This window comes from Ylistrum balloti, unplaced genomic scaffold, assembly GCF_031769215.1.
Source record: "Ylistrum balloti isolate Yb309-2 unplaced genomic scaffold, AGI_CSIRO_Ybal_v1 Utg370386, whole genome shotgun sequence".
NCBI classification, from domain to species: Eukaryota; Metazoa; Mollusca; class Bivalvia; order Pectinida; family Pectinidae; genus Ylistrum; species Ylistrum balloti.
The window spans coordinates 1,163,478-1,181,800 of NW_026782268.1; the positions used below are offsets into that span (position 1 = coordinate 1,163,478).

An 18,323-nucleotide genomic window follows, 5' to 3' on the forward strand; every position below is an offset into this window, starting at 1 on the left:
CAACAAGTTTGTGTTGAGTTTTCTTGTAATTAACAATGTTAAAATCCTGTGGATCTTGAAACACAGATTAATAGCCTGCAAAAATTGAATTGTCTTTAAGTCACATTAACTATAGCGATACCATTCCGAATAAAATTGTCACAGTACAACACAATTTTTCAAAACAAATCATATTTGATTTGATTCAGTAAATAAATAAAACCCAGGCAATCAAGATGATGAATGATAAAATATATATCTCCATATATGGTCATCTCTGTCCACTCATAGCTAGCATACTTCTCACTTTGTATTTCAGCCGAAGAAATTTAAGTTATATTCACTTGTCTTTTCTGCCAGATATGTACGATTAAGTGCCCTTGATATTCTTCTCCAATGCGAAAATAAAAAAAGAAGACATATCCATTGAAAGTCTAGCTTTTTGTATATAGTTATATAGTAATTTTGAAAACCACATTCTTTCTATGGATGTGAGAGCCTATACCCTAATGGACCTTCATGGAGGGAAACCATTTGTAACATCAGCGTACTCTCCAGGCTATGTTGCAGAGAGAAACATCTTCTATTTTCATGTTTGATTAATTTTGTGTACTTTTCCAACATGGAGGTTTGTAAGAATCAGCCACAATGGTTCTATATATATAATTTGTTCTCTATGCCTGTGAAGCTTGAGAGGCAGCCATCAACTGTTTATGGCCAATGATGTGCGCTAGACGGTACTGCTCGGCCTCCATATGCTCTATCATCCTACGAGATTTGGACATTTTGCGTAAATAGTTCTGTAGTTGTGTGGCATGAGATCTGCGGCCAATTCTCGCAGCAGTATGGTTTGGGGCTCCCAGGAATTTGTTCCCAACCTGTGAAATATATATTTTTTGTTATTATTTTTCTGTTGTAAATAATAAAGTCACAGTTTTATTCTTGTGTATCATCAAAACATTGATACTGTTGACTTGTGGTTTAAAGCTTAAAAATATATATTCATATGATATATTGTAAAATATTGTATAGAATATTAAAGTCCTGCTCCGGGAATCGTGAAATATTGTTAAACTTAAAATTTTGCATGGCTAAATCACACCTGAAATTTCTGTTCCTGATGTTATCCCTAATTGGCTAAGACTTCAGACTTCAGTCATTTCATGATCTAGGAGTCTGGTATTATTTGTAATAGCTTTATGTAGTCTAATAACACTGTATTGCAAAAGTAAAACTAGGATTCAATAACATTTATATGTATACATCATTTAATATTAATGTCTTACAATTGATAAATGATAATATGTTTGCTCAAGAGATATCATATTTCAGTTTGGTAAATCAAGCCATCATTGATTTGACAGGTTATAAGACTTTTGGTAACAGATAATCTAGAAAAGTTTATCAAAGAAATGTTAAAAGATTTGCACTGACATGGGGAGTCCAGGTAGGACTTGGAATCAACCTGAGTACGTGATGAACTTAACTGGCATTCTCACGATATAACAGACTTCACATGTCAACGGGAACGACAGTATCTCTTTATCACATATCCTGTATAAAGGGTGATCAAGCCCCACCGAGCAAATATGAACGATCATTATATTTATTGGTAAATTGTCCTTGTGTGTATCTATCAACAGTCTGAAGAATATTAGTTACAGACCTCTAGTTGTCAATTACAGTTCATTAAGTTATTTCAATCTATTAATTCAAACAATTTCTTTTGTTACGGGATACAAATTTCTTTGATATATATGTGGCATTGATCTGGAGACTATTTTTGTATTTTACCTGGAGAAATTGTTATAGGGTTATAATATATAACTTGTTTGATTTCTCATTTTGTATTTTACCTTGTTTTGTTAACCTTGCAGCACACTTTTTATTGGCAGTCAAACAAATATCTGTTACAAATTTATTTCTGATATACTGATATAACATTTTTAAGGGGTGTTTTTTTGTTTTGTTTTTTAGATTGGAGGGAGGGGGTGGGGGGGTCTTGTCGATACAATCTGTATGGTCTTGCAAATTGACACGCCCATGTTAACAACTGCAGTGACTAGACTTTTCATATCAGCTTTTGGATTTAATAGAACTAGGTATTTTGTCATTATGAAAAGAAAGAAATTATTGTTGACATTTAAGTTGTCTTTGGATGAATTTAGAAGTCTTTTTAAACTTTGAATAGTGTGTCAAGTGGCAGTTGTTAATACAGGTGATACTTCTCTTATCAGATCGTCTTGTTTTCTAAGCCAACTGTAATCTGTCGCCTTCCGAAGTGTGGCAACCTACTACCCTAAATTACGTCTAAGTCTGCACAGGACATTATCAGTAATACACAAACCTTTCAAATGCATTCGTCTGAAAGTTCGTGGTCATTATTAAATGGCTGGTACGTAATCAGCTCAGGGGTTATTGATGTTATAAAAAAAAAGTACTTAAATTGTAGCTACTTTACATTTGAAATTGAATATCTATTTCTAGAACTTTGACTACTTCAATTGGTAAATGAACCTTTTGGTATTTTAGAATTCGCAGCTTACTCTGCTCAAGCCTATGTATGAATAAAGATTTAAACAAAATAAGCGCATTATAGTATTTTGGTAGGATTTTAAAGATTAAAATTAAACACATATTAAAATTGTTATTTAAAACAAGGTCTTCATTAATTTCTAGGGAGTAGATAATAAATCGACAAGATCAACATGAAATATTTTGAAAACATTTCAGTTGTTGTGAGTTTGAAAAGATCTGTATTTAAATTTTGTTCTGTAATTATTAAATCAAAGTAATTAAAGTAAAGAAAAAGACAAATCATACATGGGATATTAATAAGATTTAAAAAATAGTATATGTTAATTAATCATTTAACAGAGATTTCAAATCTTCTGAAGGTTATTATTTTCTTTCCTTAAAATTATTAAAATCTCCTCGTACCTTTTTAATAAAAAAAATTCAAGAAAGAAATTTCAAATTTCACATAACAACATCAATTTTTTCCCCAATGAAGTAAAAGCTGGACATATTTTTAAAACATTGAATTAAATATTAGTGGCATTATATTTCAATGAAATGTATTTATTTAAAAGGGTCAGGTTTGAGTTAAGTGTGGTTTCTTTAGATATATTTAAACAATGATACATGCGATATTTAAGATTATCTAATATATTTTAAAGTTTTACTTAGATTTAAATTTAATTTTAAGCCTCACCTTGTTTGGCTCTCCCTTCAGGAGAGGGTCCTCGCAACTGCTGCTGAGTAGGAAATCACACAATGTGTTGTTTGTCTTTGCAGGACGAGGTGTTTCACCAAACTTCAAGTTCTGTTCATTTTCTTGCATTCGCATGCGAACAGCATACAAAATGTCTGCCAGGGTTTTGGTACGTTCCTCCGGATCATGAATAGAAAGATACAGAGATTTGTATTCTGCAGCCACTTTTTGGGCTTCTTTCGGATCATTTGGCCGTTTCAGAGGGGCAAGAGTCACTCTGGACCCACCCCTCTCACCTTTTCCCTTTTTTGAAGTGCGAGGTTTACGATAATATTCAGCGGGGCTGTTTGCCCCACCACCTCGCCAGTTTTTTGCCTCACTTTCGTTGTATCTGATCACCTCAAATTCTGTGACTTTGTTTTCCTCAGAGAAATGCACCTTTTTCTTTTCACGATTTGACTGCCGGATACTAGAAACGCTGATGTCCTCGCGACTAGGATCTGATATTTTAGGTATAGGAAAGGTGTTGTCCAGCAAGGCCTTAGCTGTGGCTAGTCCCTTGGGCTGTTCTATTGGAGGTAGGTTGGTATGCATGGAGTTACCAGACTCCCATTCCTGAGGAGCTGGTGAGGCATCTTTGATGGTAGGCAGACGTAAAATTCCTTCTTTAAGTTTCTGGTTTTGACTTCCCATACTGTCGTCACTTGTTATAGAACTTTTCCGTTTTCTTCCTTTCTTTCCGGCTTTGTTTGCGGCTAGGTTTGGGGCATGAAAGAAGCGTGGTGTACTTTTGAGGGAAGAGGAGTCACTGAAGGATGAGGTTGGGGAAGAGCTTGTATCAGAAGCTTTCAGTTCATCCATTTCGTGTCGTAGACTAGCAAGCTGGCGAAGAAGTTCGTGCTTTTCACTAGAGTAGACGCGCATAGTCTGACGTAGATCATCTTGTAGTTTCTTTGTTGATTTACGGAGAAAGTTGCCATACATAGCGTTTCGCACTACAGTGACCCTAAAACAAACGCAAAAACACACAATGGTGACATGTCATTTCATTATCAGTAACATTCATGGCAGGTCATGTAATTTATATAGCCTATCACTTTCCACAAAGAGTCGCAGTTCTTTACTCAGATCACTCCCTTTCACTGGACTTCTAGCACCTCCCCATGTCTCATTACTACCTTAACAGTGAACAAAGTCAATACAATCGCTAGTGTGTATGTTAAATGGTGTTTCCGTTATATATGGTTTAACATAACAATAGAGATGAAATAAATCTCCAGCAGTTTTGTTAAAGACCTTCTTTAAAGGCATAGAATACTTAACCCTTGGTAATTGTTCTGTAACGGATCAGCTACATATCGAATGTACACCTAGATTGATACATTCTACAGTTATTAAGCCTTAATAACATATTACAAAAAAGATACAGAATTATTTTTTTATCAGAAGTAGATTGATACACATACATATTTACCCAGTGTAGTTCTCACAGCCTTGCCATCGGCAGAATACTGAGATCGTTTGAGGAAAGGCCCGATTGTTGATATTACGGTGGACTGTATGATGTTAACCCAATATATATATATTATCTTTGATCGGGAAATGTATTGACTGTTTATCTACCTGACTGTTTTACAACGGGAAGCTCTACAAAGACCAATACACATGCCTTTGTGTATATAATAGGGCCAGATATCTGCCAAGTTTTAGTCCACATGACCAGTTCTTAACTGCACTCAATGTTATATAAGATACATGACACAGCTGTACCAATACACTGTCTGATTTACAAACCAATAATTAAACACATATCAAATCTTCAATTGGTTTTAGAATGATATATTACGTCAGTTTAAATGTCTTGCAGTATTTGATAATCAACCTTTTACATATATATTATGTGTAAATTGTATACAGTATTTTCCTAGTTATACGTCATGCTGGACTAGAAGCTGCATCACAGACGCATAAGAAAAAAAGTAGTGGTTTATAATCAGGGAAATTATTCATATTAATAATTGTTCATTATGATTATTTTGTTGTCTCTGCTTTTCCTTCAAATGATTTAACTTTGTAATTTTTTAGTAATAAGTCACGAAATTTAAGAATCCATTCACTGTAGATATGTAGAAGTATTAAAAACTCAATTTGTTTATTGTAGATATGTAGAAGTATTGAAAGCTCAACACCTTTTATCAGTAACTAGTTCTTCTGTAAGTGGTTTACATGGAGTTTACTAATGTTCTCAGGTAGCTAATTTTTCACACTGTAACTATGGAAGAATGTGAAATGCTTCTATCAACCTGCTGTAGTCTTTGATGCCCTTGTTGTCTGATCGTTTTGTTTGATCATTCTTTTTCAATCACAAGGATTTCTAAATTTTCAGTTTAAAAAAGGGTGATAAATGAACACTGAAACACCTTTCTTATATCATTATCAAACTTGAATCAATACCATGTGAGAAAAAATCAGCATTCGTTCAGAGAGATTACTTTACACTGTAGTTTTTATTAAATTATTGATTTTAAAAACAAATTTTACTGAAAAGGTACAATCTTTTTAATGTTCACTTTGTAAATGTTATCTCCTGTTTTCATAGGGAAAAGCAAAAGAATAAAAGCAATGAAAAATCAATGAATTCTCAAAGTCATTTGCTTCCTGTGTGTGATCTGAACATGTACTTCCTGTCTGTTTGGGAGAACGGTGTAGGGGTCGTATCAAAACCATATACATGTACTTCCTGTGTGTGATCTGAACACGTACTTCCTGTCTGGTTGGGAGAAGGGTGTAGGGGTCATATCAAAACCATATACTTCCTGTGTGTGATCTGAAAACTCAGTATGAACACTTACTTCCTGTCTGTATGGGAGAAAGGTGTAGGGGTCATATCAAAACCATATACTTCCTGTGTGTGATCTGAAAACTCAGTATGAACACTTACTTCCTGTCTGTATGGGAGAAGAGTATAGGGGTCATCTCAAGTGGTAAGTGTCTTTACTTGAAAAGGGTACACAGGTCATTTCAAAACCCTCAGCCTCTTTTTGAAAAGAATATAGGGGTCATTTCAAAACTCTTTACTTACTTTCTGTCTGTGTGGGAGAACGGTATGGGAATCATCTCTTGATTTTTCATCAGATCTTTCGTATTTTCTCGTTTGTCCAGATATTTTATCTTAACATCTGGAAATGTGTGATTCTTATCTGGACTCCTGGATTTCCGCGCCTTTTGTAACACTTGTTCGTATAGAGCATGACCAGCATTAATGCTTTTATCCCCGGAGAGTCTGGGTGAGACGCTTGGTGTTGATTTCCGAGGTGACAGATTCGGCGTACTTGCCAGACTCGTAGACCTGGGGCTATGTTGTAGCTGTGGAAGTTTTAAGACGTCCTTAAGGTCAGGACTAAGGTCAATTTCTCGTGGGTTTTCTTTCCTGACTTCTGTGTTGTCCGAAACATCTTCCTTGTTGCCAACTTTCACACCACTCTCATGTGAGTGAGATTTGCTTTTCTGTAAACCCTTATTGGTTAATTTGTTGTCTTTTTGTTCCGTTTTTTCATCTGTTTTGACGTCACTCTCTTTGACCTTGGGAGTGTCGTTCTTAGTCTTAGGTTTGGCTGCATGCACTACTTCCAACATGGGAGAAACCTTTCCACCCTTTGAGCTGGCAGCTGATACCATGGAGGTGCCGGTGTGAATGTAGACACGAGTCGGAAGACTTGATGAAGTAAACATGATTTCAGGAAGTGTGGTTGTCTGGCCTCTTGGAAGTTTTTTCATATTTGCTGTTGAATGTAGTACCAAAAATTATTGAAAAAATAATGTGTCGGTCAGTTTTTCCTGACTGGTGAATTATCGCTTGCTTGCTGGTTTCAGTGAATTCCTCAAACTGAATAAAACTTTTCGATGTTTAAAAACCAGCTGAATGCTTATTCTTACTGTTATAATGCTCATATGTTGAATAATTCAGTAAAATTTCCATTTCTTCCAATTCCGAAAGTTCTTTGCGAAAACGATAACCCTGATGTTCTCACAACCTGATCTAGAAGAAAAAGAAAGCAAGTTATTGAAGGGAAAGAATTTTCAAAAGACATTTGAAAAAATATACATACCAGTAATTTCATTTCGCTTTAAGGATCTTTCACATTCATGGGCGATAGAGGAATGTAGTATTTTCATTGCAACAAATGCCTATGTAAAATTGAGTTCAAGTTTAAAATCATCTGTGCATAATCTTTTTTACACTTGATGGACTGGGGATGAAAGCTATTCTTGTGGTTAATATAAACCTACAATAAAAACTGTGTTGAAAAAGACAGATTTAGCTGAAGGACAAACTTTCTGGCCTGATAGGATTCTATAATACTAATGCAGAATTGCTTTGTGGAAATTCTGATATACTTCATCTCACAAATCTTCCTTTGGTAAGAAAAAAACATGAAAGTTGCAAATCAGGTGTGAACTGGTTGTTGGCTGTTTGTCACTATATTCATGTATCTCAAGCATCTTATTTTACGGCCTTTGTACTGTCATACAAGGATAGAATTTTTGTCGGTCAACATTGGGAACCACTTAATCCTGGTTAAAGCCAATCGGAAGAAAGGTTCAAGTACTGTTTGATTGAGATGAATTAAATCTCATTTTATGATGATTTAAAGTAAACTTCAAAATTTCTGAGCAAATTAAAAGCTACATTCTATATGTTTACTTTCTTAACATGTTCATATTTAAACTTCTGCTGATCAGGTGGGAATATTTATAAGAAACCCAAGAGGATTCACATACAAAGTTCTTTTGATGAAAAATATATTGATAATGGTAAACCAGGTCAAAAATTAACCTTGAGAAGATTGATTCAAAATTTTGCTAAAAAAAAAATCAAATTATTTTGTAGATAAGAAGCAGTTTATTTCGTCGAAAAAAGAAACTTTCTGTGGGGAAGTTTTTTTAACATCAATGACGCAGTAAACTTATGTAGACACTTCTAAAAACAATCAGAAGATTTTAGATAAATGCTATAATCTTAAATAGTAATATCTATGGCTTGTAAAATCCTTTACATTTAATGGTAAATTACTTTTAGATGGCTGTGAAAACCATTAAAATCAGTTGATTATTGAAATTGAAAGATTTTTTTATTTCCCTGTATCAATAATATCTAATAACAGATCCATATTTGTATATACACATACTTACGTTAGTATATTGTTGTTGTTTTGATACTAAAGCTGAACACAAGAGAATTTCCCGGCATCATTGTGTATAGCCTATAGCTCCATCAACCTCGAAACATTGGCCAGTGATTGATTCAGTCACACAAAGTAATGTATTGCATCAAAAGCAATGGACTTTTATCTGTTTGTCATTCAAAAGGATACCTGTGGCAATAGATGGAAAAAAAATTTCTGAAACATTCCTTCAAGGGTATTCGGAGGACAGCGGAAATTACTGTTAGCTTAGCTGTTTAAAGAGCTTTGCTACAGTATGGGTCCTTTACTTGTTTTATCATTGAATGACATAAGGGTAGGTTTACGTGGTGGTAGGGTCAAATACGACCAACAAGGAAATTGACCCCGGGGAGGTGCAATTGAGATTAATTTAACAGTCCCATAGAATATTTATCTGTAATGTAATCTCCTGCCAGGCTATATTTGAAATCAGACACAGGAAAATAAATGATAAACATTTTTAGAGAAAAAAATATTTATCGCAAGGTGGTACACATGGGGGAAAAAATGCCAACAATTGATATGGTTTTTCTGTTTCGCTGTGTAATTCATTAGATGTTCATGGCCACCCTGGATTCTAAGCCATAGGGGAGATTTGTATCACGATTTCGTAAACACAAAATTGATATTGAATATCAGACTTTGATTGTAGCTATTGTGAAATTATTTTTAAGTTTTCACATAATTAACTGAGCTTTAAATCCAAAGATGTGATTTTAAATTGCAGTATTTTTATTCATGATTGATGGAACATTTACCGTATTTATCAGCAGTTACAATTGGTAAGGTTTTATTACAAAATTGCAGATAGGGTACGATGTTTCAAATTGTCTAGATTGTTGTTGTGTTTTGTCAAACAATTGTATACAAGTTTAATCTGTAGACATCTTCGCTCTATGATATTTACTCAACCCTGATCTCCAAGATTATTGAGGATCTTTAACATTTCTGTGTTGTGGCAGTCATGTTTATTTAAACATTGATGAAACTTGTATAAAACGATTAATTCAAATCAGAGATAAATAAATTGCCTCATATTCATTTAATATTGACTCACTTTCAGATTAAAGCAATGATTCAGTGGTATATCTGTTTTATTTTATAAGAAACATTAAACTTTATTTTGCAATTTTAACTCCAATTTGATTTTTGATCAGTTTTACAAGGCTTTCAATCACATTTATTATGAAATTGTGTATATGATGGTTAAAAGATAAACTGTTTCTTGCATATAAGGAATTATTGGGCAGAAATAAAATGAATTATGTAATAATCCAGTAGGTAAATTTTCTTCCATAATTTGCAAAATTAGTGAACATTAATTAACAGACTCAACAAGCTTATCACCTATTTAGGTAGGAGACAATCATTGATAATATTGATGCATTAAGAAACAAATATGATTTCAGAAATTCAGTAAACTTCTAATTCGTTGTATTTCATAATCATTTTTAAATCATATGTCAGCCATCTTGAATTCTATTTCATGCAGCTGTTATGTTGGATTTTAACTTGGATTGATAAATATGTATGGTGTCTGTACTTGCATGTGTAGCCACATTCCCAAGTCTCAGTGTGTTGTCAGTATTTTACAATTACCTGTTAATTAATAGTAAGTATGCTGTTACACGGAAATAATGCACTCTTATCTTACCTGACCTCAAAGAGTACAGGTAACTACAAATACAAGGTTGTGAAGCATGGACCTACCTGCAGAGTAAGCTGTTCTTGTCCAAAATTCTTGTATACAAAATATCTGTATGAAATTGAATGTGATGCTGTCATTTGATTCAGAGATCTGTTGAATAGCTCTCAAATCCAAGGACATTCAAGAGTGGTCACTTTGATTGATTTTGTGTTAACACATGACCATATAGACATGTGGTTTGATATAGCTGTGAGAAATTGTGTTATATACAAGTAAAATTGATTATTTATTGAATATCAGACCTGTGTGGTCAAAGTTGAAAAACAAAATTGTAATCAACAGAACTCCATTGTTCTCTCTGTGAGCTTTTATCAAATTATGAAATTCAATAATTCTGTATCCTGCTGTTTATAGAATGTAGCAAGGAGCTTAAGGGCTCGTCTTTGTGTGTACTAATTTACGGGTGAACCAATCAGCAAGCTTGTAACATGTTGTGTGTTTGATGCCCATCAGGTATGGTACTTGTAAACAACAGAGTTTGAGTAATATCCAAATATTGGTGCTCTGAGCTTGATGAAAACATTTTTTTTGGTGGAGTGACAACATGGTTGCTTAACAATTCCAGAAATTTTAGTGGTGTACAAAGAGCAATGTTATCAACTATATCTATGATGGGAATTCATATTCCATATATATAAGCCAAAGTTTAGGAAAATAATTGATTGCGTCTGCTCATATATCTCAATAATATCACATCTGACAGGAAATAAAAACACATACATTTTATGACTTATATAGTTATATAATAAGGATGCATTTCAAGTCCTTACCTTTATGAAGGTGAGAAAAACATTTAAATCCCCAACAAGCTTTGAAAAATCACTAAATAGGACCGATAGAAATTGAATTTGTCATCAGTTGAGTAAAGAATTAACACTAATTGAAGGATTTTTAAGAGCTGAGCTGATATTTTGGCAGAATAGTTTCTGGTATGCAGTGTCAGACAGGAGTTAATCATATTATTTTTAATACCATCTTTTGTTGAAGATTAACATTCACAACCAAGGAAATCCTATAGAGTTACAACACACATGCATAAACTAGTTAGTAGTTGTTTGGCACAAGTTTTCATATAACTTTCATAGGAAACAAAGATAAATAACTTGTATTGTTATAAATAAGCTTTGAGAATGTATTTTTGCATACTTATTGGTATTTTAGAGATTTTTCATAATGTTTCTCTTAAAAAAATCATTAGATTGACTTCCCACCTTAATATATATGTTACATGTAATGATGAATTTCAGGAATTTTTATCATATAAACTTAGGACAAGACTGATTGCTGTTATGAAGCCGCTGGTGTTGAAATGAAATTTGAAAAAAAAAGAATAATAAATCATTTCAGAAATACCATTTTACAATGGATTTGTTTTGTAGATTCCATGATATTTGTAATAATTAGTAAAAACTTCCTTCCCTGTGGTAATTTATAGAAGACAAGGTTTTGTATACACTCTTCCATGTGGTCTAGTACACAAGACAAGATTTTGGGTACACCCTTCCCTGGGGTCTAGTATACAGGACAAGATTTTGTGTACTCCCTTCCCTGTGGTCTAGTATACTGGACAAGATTTTGTGTACTCCCTTCCCTGGGGTATAGTACACAAGACAAGATTTTGTGTACTCCCTTCCCTGTGGTCTAGTATACAGGACAAGATTTTGTGTACTCCCTTCCCTGGGGTCTAGTATACAGGACAAGATTTTGTGTACTCCCTTCCCTGTGGTATATTATACAGGACAAGATTTTGTGTACTCCCTTCCCTGGGGTCTAGTATACAGGACAAGATTTTGTTTACTCCCTTCCCTGTGGTCTAGTATACAAGACAAGATTTTGTGTACTCCCTTCCCTGTGGTATATTATACAGGACAAGACTTTGTGTACTCCCTTCCCTGGGGTATATTATACAGGACAAGACTTTGTGTACTCCCTTCCCTGTGGTATATTATACAGGACAAGACTTTGTGTACTCCCTTCCCTGGGGTCTAGTATACAGGACAAGACTTTGTGTACTCCCTTCCCTGGGGTCTAGTATACAGGACAAGATTTTGTGTACTCCCTTCCCTGTGGTATATCATACAGGACAAGACTTTGTGTACTCCCTTCCCTGGGGTCTAGTATACAGGACAAGATTTTGTGTACTCCCTTCCCTGTGGTATATCATACAGGACAAGACTTTGTGTACTCCCTTCCCTGGGGTCTAGTATACTGGACAAGATTTTGGATATTCCACGTGAATCCTTCTCTAAAAATGTTCTTGGGCATTCAGCAAAAAATATGTCTACAGCGATGTAAAGAAAAAGAAGATGAATAGAATACTCACTGTTATTAGTCCAAAATTTATCCCGATATTATTATACAGAAAAGACTGATGTCCTTTCTGACAGCAAATGGGGAGAGTCGATTGGTTGTGTCTAGCATTAGTTGGTACCTAATACACAGACATTATACGACTGTTTACTTGACTCTCTTAAAATAAATACCTACATTCAATTATGCTTGATAATGTACAGATGTGTTTTCAGGCCATTTCGTCTCAATAGGACACACGTCACAACAGAGTTAGATATTCTAAAGCCAGCCAATAGTGCAGGCAAAACGATTACTTTGCCATAAATATTTTTTCTTGTACTTTTTTATTTTTGGCTCACATGATTGCTACTTAAGTGTTATTGACGTTTGGACTTGTTTAGAGACTATAGAAGACAGTTTTCGATTGGTTGGAGAAATTTCTGAATACTTCATTTACTCTAAAAGGGATTACTAGTGGAGAATAAGCTGTTATAAAGATCTGAGAGAAAGGTGATAAGGGACAGATATGAATGGATTGTAATTTAAATGTTTCCCAATTTTTCCCGGACTATTAAGACATAACACAGTTAGATTACTTTTAAAGTTTTGTTATTCTTTCCACGAAAACGTGTTGTTCTTGAGTCTTGACATTTAAAGGTCATTGTTATGAATGGTTTATGGGTTTTTTTGTGTTTTTTTTATTGGTCTTAAAAAGAAAAAGTAGACAAAAAAAGAGGATTTTTATACACAAGTTCTTTAAAAGTGATCCTACAGAGAAAAAAAATTTGATTTTAAAAGTGGTTTTGAATTAATTAATTGAAAGTGGGGGGGGGATACTCTCTTGTTTGTTTATACTAAATCTTTACACATAAGTTCTTAATGGTCTTCATTAAAGAAAGAAATAACACTGTAAATGTCATTCTTGTTAGATCTTGGGATGTTTGTATTATTTTTTGTTTGAATTAATTGATTGAAGTAAATTGAAATATATAGATCGTTTTTTGTTTGTTTGTACTTAAAAGATTTCTGAACTCAAATGCATTATTGTTCATAAATGTATACAATTCTTAAAAAAATTAACATCAATATGTCTTCCAGAAGGTTAATCTGATGTGTGAAATTTTGGATGAAAAACAGTTATTTGAAGCCTAGTAACATGGGACATGTATTCTGCTCAGGAGATATATTTTCAGAGGATCTTCAAACTGTCACAGAGAAAACTTTGGTACTAGAAACACTGGCTATCGGCAGATGTAATTTGATGTCCTAATTGAAAGGTCTGGGTATTTTATTATCCAATAAAATATGTGCAGCTTACTGTCCATACATACTTTACATTTTCAGACGTTTAACTTTATAGCAGTAGGGCAAAACATTAAATGGAATATTTTTTATCAACTGTTGGTGCAGCAAAGTAATTACCACAGTATCACGCAGGGCATGATACAGGTTTTCAAAATACTACTTTGAATAAAAATATACATTTTTGAAATATTTGAATAAAATTATAAAAGTTATAAGTACAGCATTTCAAGATCAATCATGTTTGAAAATGTTTGCTAAATAGGTCTGCCATTAAGAGTTATTAGTTTGGCTGAATGATCATGTCGGAGATTTGAGGAAAATATGCCAGACTCTGTCCATAGTTTGAAAGCATTTAAACAAAATTCTAATTCTAATGTAAAGAAAACGTAATGAAATTGTTCCGATAGGAACATTGAAATTTAAAGACTCTGATCTTGTACAAGATGAATGAAAATGTTTTTGATACTCACCTGTTTCAGATGTGGTGTATTGGTCATGTGTTAATGTATAGACAATAAATGGTCCGTACTCTGTAGTGACCAGCGATGTATGCTTATATCGAATTCCCAACCAACTTCCTTATAATTCTCTCAGATGATTGTATGGCAAAGGTTTCATACAGGTAATAAAATTTCTTTACACCTGGGTACAAACGAGTACCAGTATTGATTAACACAGGTAAGTCTTTTCATTTTGTTAGATGTCTCGTATTAAGATGTGACAATGACTGTTTGATGTAAATCAGTAAAGGTCATCGATACTGTTGACTGTTATCCCATCAAATCCAAATCTCTCCTGCCGTCTAATGATAGGGAAAATATACAGTGTACTGGAGTGTGGACAAAATATGCCTGCAGTATCTCCCCGCATGTCGTAAGAGGTGGGTTATTGACTGAGACACCCCTTGGTTTTGTGGATGTTTTATATTTAGGGAATATGGAAAACCTGAGGAGAGATCTGATGTATTCCACTACATGTATGTATGTGATGACTAAAAGTGGGCGCACTGCACATTCATTTTTTTTTTTTTTTTCGCATTTTCTACTTGGGGGGTATTTAAAAGAGACCAAGAAGATCTATTACTCTCATTTCAACACTTGAGATCTTAGTCTTTGTCTTTCTAATAGGTACCTGTTTTTACTTTTTTTTTTGGCAGTGCCCTTGGTGTCCCCTATGACACTAGTCCTTATTTGACCCTGGCTGTTGCCAGGATGTTAACCCCCATATAAGTGAAACAAACCAACTACCAATAATATTATAAAAGTCTCATATGAACTTGATTTATGTTTGTAGATGGTTGGTTGCAGTAAAAAATAAAAAAGTGTTGTTAAAAATTTGTTGATTGATATACTATAAAACAAAATGTTCCTCAAACTCCTCATGGATACTTAATCAGATTTAATTCTTTCATGGACAGTCACCTGTTCATTTTTGTCTAAAACATTTAAAAACAAGAATGAATCAACTGCAATTTAGCAAACCACAAATTGATTTGTACTTCTTTTAATCAAAATATGTGACAACAAAATGGAATTAAAGTCAAACCTGCCTATAGAGGCCACTCAATGGAACAAAGAAAAGTGGCCTTTATACACAGGTTGTCTTTATATACAAGTTCAGTTGCTATAAATTGCATCACATCGGGAACCCAAAAAGCTGTAACATCAAACTGTTAATTTGTGTCAGGCTGTGGAGCTGATATTGGAAATGAAAGCAAAACCATTCCAATCTTTCAGATGTAGAGTGCTTTGATTTTAGTATCAACTTGCAGTGAAAAAACAATAAAGAAAACATGCAGAACACAGGAATTCAATACTGGCAAAAGGTCGGACATTGTGCGATAGCATTAATCAATGTGTTGATTACTCACTTATGACAATTCACACAGTTCCTGGGCAGTAAACCTGCACGTGATAATGACACTTGATTTGACAGTAATTGTGAGGATTTCCTTCCCCAAGGGGGGACTTGATTCAGAGGAACCTAGACCAACTATGTGGGGTACCGCTCAATATTGAACCTAGGGCAACACCACATGCAACATAAACAGTGATTATGTTTTTAGTGGACCAGTTAAATCTTGGTTTTGATTAATGTTTTAAAAATTTTTATGTGTTTATTCTTGGTGATTGATTCAATTCCATTTTACAAGAATTAATCAGAAATATTGTAATTACTCATAACTTTTGATTATTTACATAACAGCGGTGTATGCTCTTTGAAGTTTTTAAAAGGGCATGTTTATGTAATGGAAGTTTGAATTTCAAGCTGTTAAAACTGATATATCTTATCGTATGTAAAATATCACTTATAATTTGTCACATTGTGAAAAACATCGCCACACAAGGCAAAATTTTCATTGAAGTTATCTTTTCTTAACAGCAAGTCATGTTACATCAGAAAGTTATCTTCCCCTGAAAGAAAAATTTGTGACAATGGAGAGTTATCTTCTCCTGAAAGAAAGTCTGGTTATTCACTGTTAGAAAAAGTGATTCTGAGAGAGCAACCAAAGTGTGATGGGTATTATCTTGCGTTGAGACACAACTACAGGTATATTTTTGGTTGTGGTGTACATAGGGACTGCCTGATCTTCTTTGTTTCTTCTGTTCTCTATCTTAAGTGATTCTGTTTCCCTGGATCTCCCAATTTTTCCCCTTGGTCTTAATGTGCCTTTCCCTCCAAAAGTATTTCCTCCTTGGTTCTATCAAAGCCTCCAAGGAAATTGCTTCAGGTTCAGGTGTGGCCTACCTTTTTAGGGAATTATCTCCCTTGGTGAAATTTCCCTCTTCCCTTTTCCTGTTGTTCATTTTCTCTCATTTTAATAATTTTTTCTGTAGAAATGCAACTTTTTTTAACAATTAGGTCATGATCCTGTTGTACTGAAAAAATCTTTCTTAAAAAAAACTGTTGGAATAATTCCTTATATATTTTGCTTCTCGATGAAAGACACAGAATATTTTTGTGTACAGCAATTTGGAAATGGCTAGCACCAGGGTACTAATTATACACAAAGACAATCGGTTTAGTAGCCATGAGTTATGGGTTGATAGTCAATTCAGTGTATTGTATCAAGTCTTAGTGATAAAAACTGTTTACCGTTAATATTGAATCTGATAAAATTCTTGTAAGATTTAATCTGGATGAATTAAGTTCCATGTGCTCTGACTCCTACAAAAAGACAGATGGCAAGATACTAATGGAGCATGACAGATAATCAGCCATCTTTTATGTAGCAAATATCAAATTCTTAAGCTTCATGGCTTTAACAGGATTTCAACTATGACTAAATGATTTAAATGTCAATAATAGTTTAATTTAAATAAGCATGTCTTACCTTAGAGCTTAATTCTATTTAAATTCTCACACCATAGTATCAACTATTGATGATATATATGTATATAGCAGTGTAAAATTACAAATAATTTAATTACTGATATATACTGTAAAATCATGTATTTCAGTGGGACTAAAAATTTTGTGGTTTTCCAAAAATATACTTTTTTGGTGGAACTTAATTTCATGGTTAAATCCTGCCCACCAAATGTGTAACTTTTAACCTTTTCATGGACATGTAAATTTCTAGATTCTAGTGTACCCACTAATTCTATGAAAATAAATTCCCCAAAAATTAATGAAACAATTTTTTGGTATCAAGAAAGAAAAGTCATATAATGGTCTTGCTTAGTTGTTATATCTTTTACTTACAAATTGATAATGATGTAGAGAAAAACAAAGGATATTCCTAAGTCTGTTGATAAACAAATGAAGTCCAATATCAGTAATACCCCCTCCACCCCAAACCCGCCCCCTAGCTTATTATTGGTGTTTTATTCTTTCAATAAGTATAAAACATAAAATTACATCTATGAGTATGTAGAACTATAAGATAATGACATTTTCCACTTGTTGTGGACAGGACAAGATGGTGGTACCAGATCTATTCAGTAAGGCCGAGGGGTCAAATTTACACAAAATGTGACCCGTAGTTTGGGATGGGCTTATTTGTTGACTTTTTAAATATCATCTGCATAAGATGTGGGTGGGCTTATTGTCGAAAATTGCTGTTATTTCACGGTAAGCGTGGCAATACTTTATGCCCCATAGACCAATATAAACACTACATAATTAATCTATAGGTACAGTGTAAGTTAAGAAAGGTCATAGAGTGCAGAAATCGGCAGCTTGGACAGAGAGATATTGGGTGCTAAATAAAAAGCAATATGTTGTTCTGTTTGTGTGAGAACGTATCTGTTTCTGTAGTGCTGTGGGAAAGATTACAAACAAGATATTTCTTCTTAGAAATGGATTAATAGTGTAAGTGTAATGATACACAGACATAAAAGTGTATATCACCTGTATATTGTTTTAAGTTTCCAAACTGAAGCCATATAGGCTTACAGTTAAAAAGTCGTGCTTGCTGTACCAGCAGATTGGAATCGTCAGTTTGGGTATATGTAATACACTAATTAGACTGTTTTGATTGGTGGAGACCAATTAGCTTGTACATGCCTTTGTTTACAATTTTTTTTTTTTTGGTCCTGCTGCCAAAATATTTTGGTTAGATAAACAAATATACCCAATTAAAGTGAGACACATATAT

General features: G+C 33.8%; 2 protein-coding genes across 2 annotated transcripts in view; one reads left to right on the top strand and one right to left on the bottom strand.

Annotated features, from left to right (window-relative positions):
* The window catches only part of LOC132554142 (kinesin-like protein KIF21A), a 115,964-nt gene that overhangs the window by 84,128 nt on the left and 13,513 nt on the right, over window positions 1–18,323 (top strand). The window lies entirely within an intron of this gene.
* On the bottom strand, window positions 654–6,970 carry LOC132554143 (uncharacterized). The gene is made up of 3 exons (XM_060218445.1): window positions 6,276–6,970; window positions 3,194–4,199; window positions 654–857 (listed from the first exon to the last, which is right to left on the bottom strand). Exons 1-3 carry the CDS (start codon window positions 6,968–6,970, stop codon window positions 654–656), a joined length of 1,905 nt encoding a protein of 634 aa, XP_060074428.1.

What these genes read in the sequence shown, in the direction of transcription:
- LOC132554143 (XM_060218445.1), bottom strand. Translation starts at nt 6,970, where the DNA reads ATGAAAAAACTTCCAAGAGGCCAGACAACCACACTTCCTGAAATCATG. An exon ending in TTCTCCCACACAGACAGAAA is followed by an intron (nt 4,200 to 6,275) that starts GTAAGTAAAGAG and finishes CGTTTGTTTTAG; the next exon opens with GGTCACTGTAGTGCGAAACG. An exon ending in TGAAGGGAGAGCCAAACAAG is followed by an intron (nt 858 to 3,193) that starts GTGAGGCTTAAA and finishes TATATTTCACAG; the next exon opens with GTTGGGAACAAATTCCTGGG.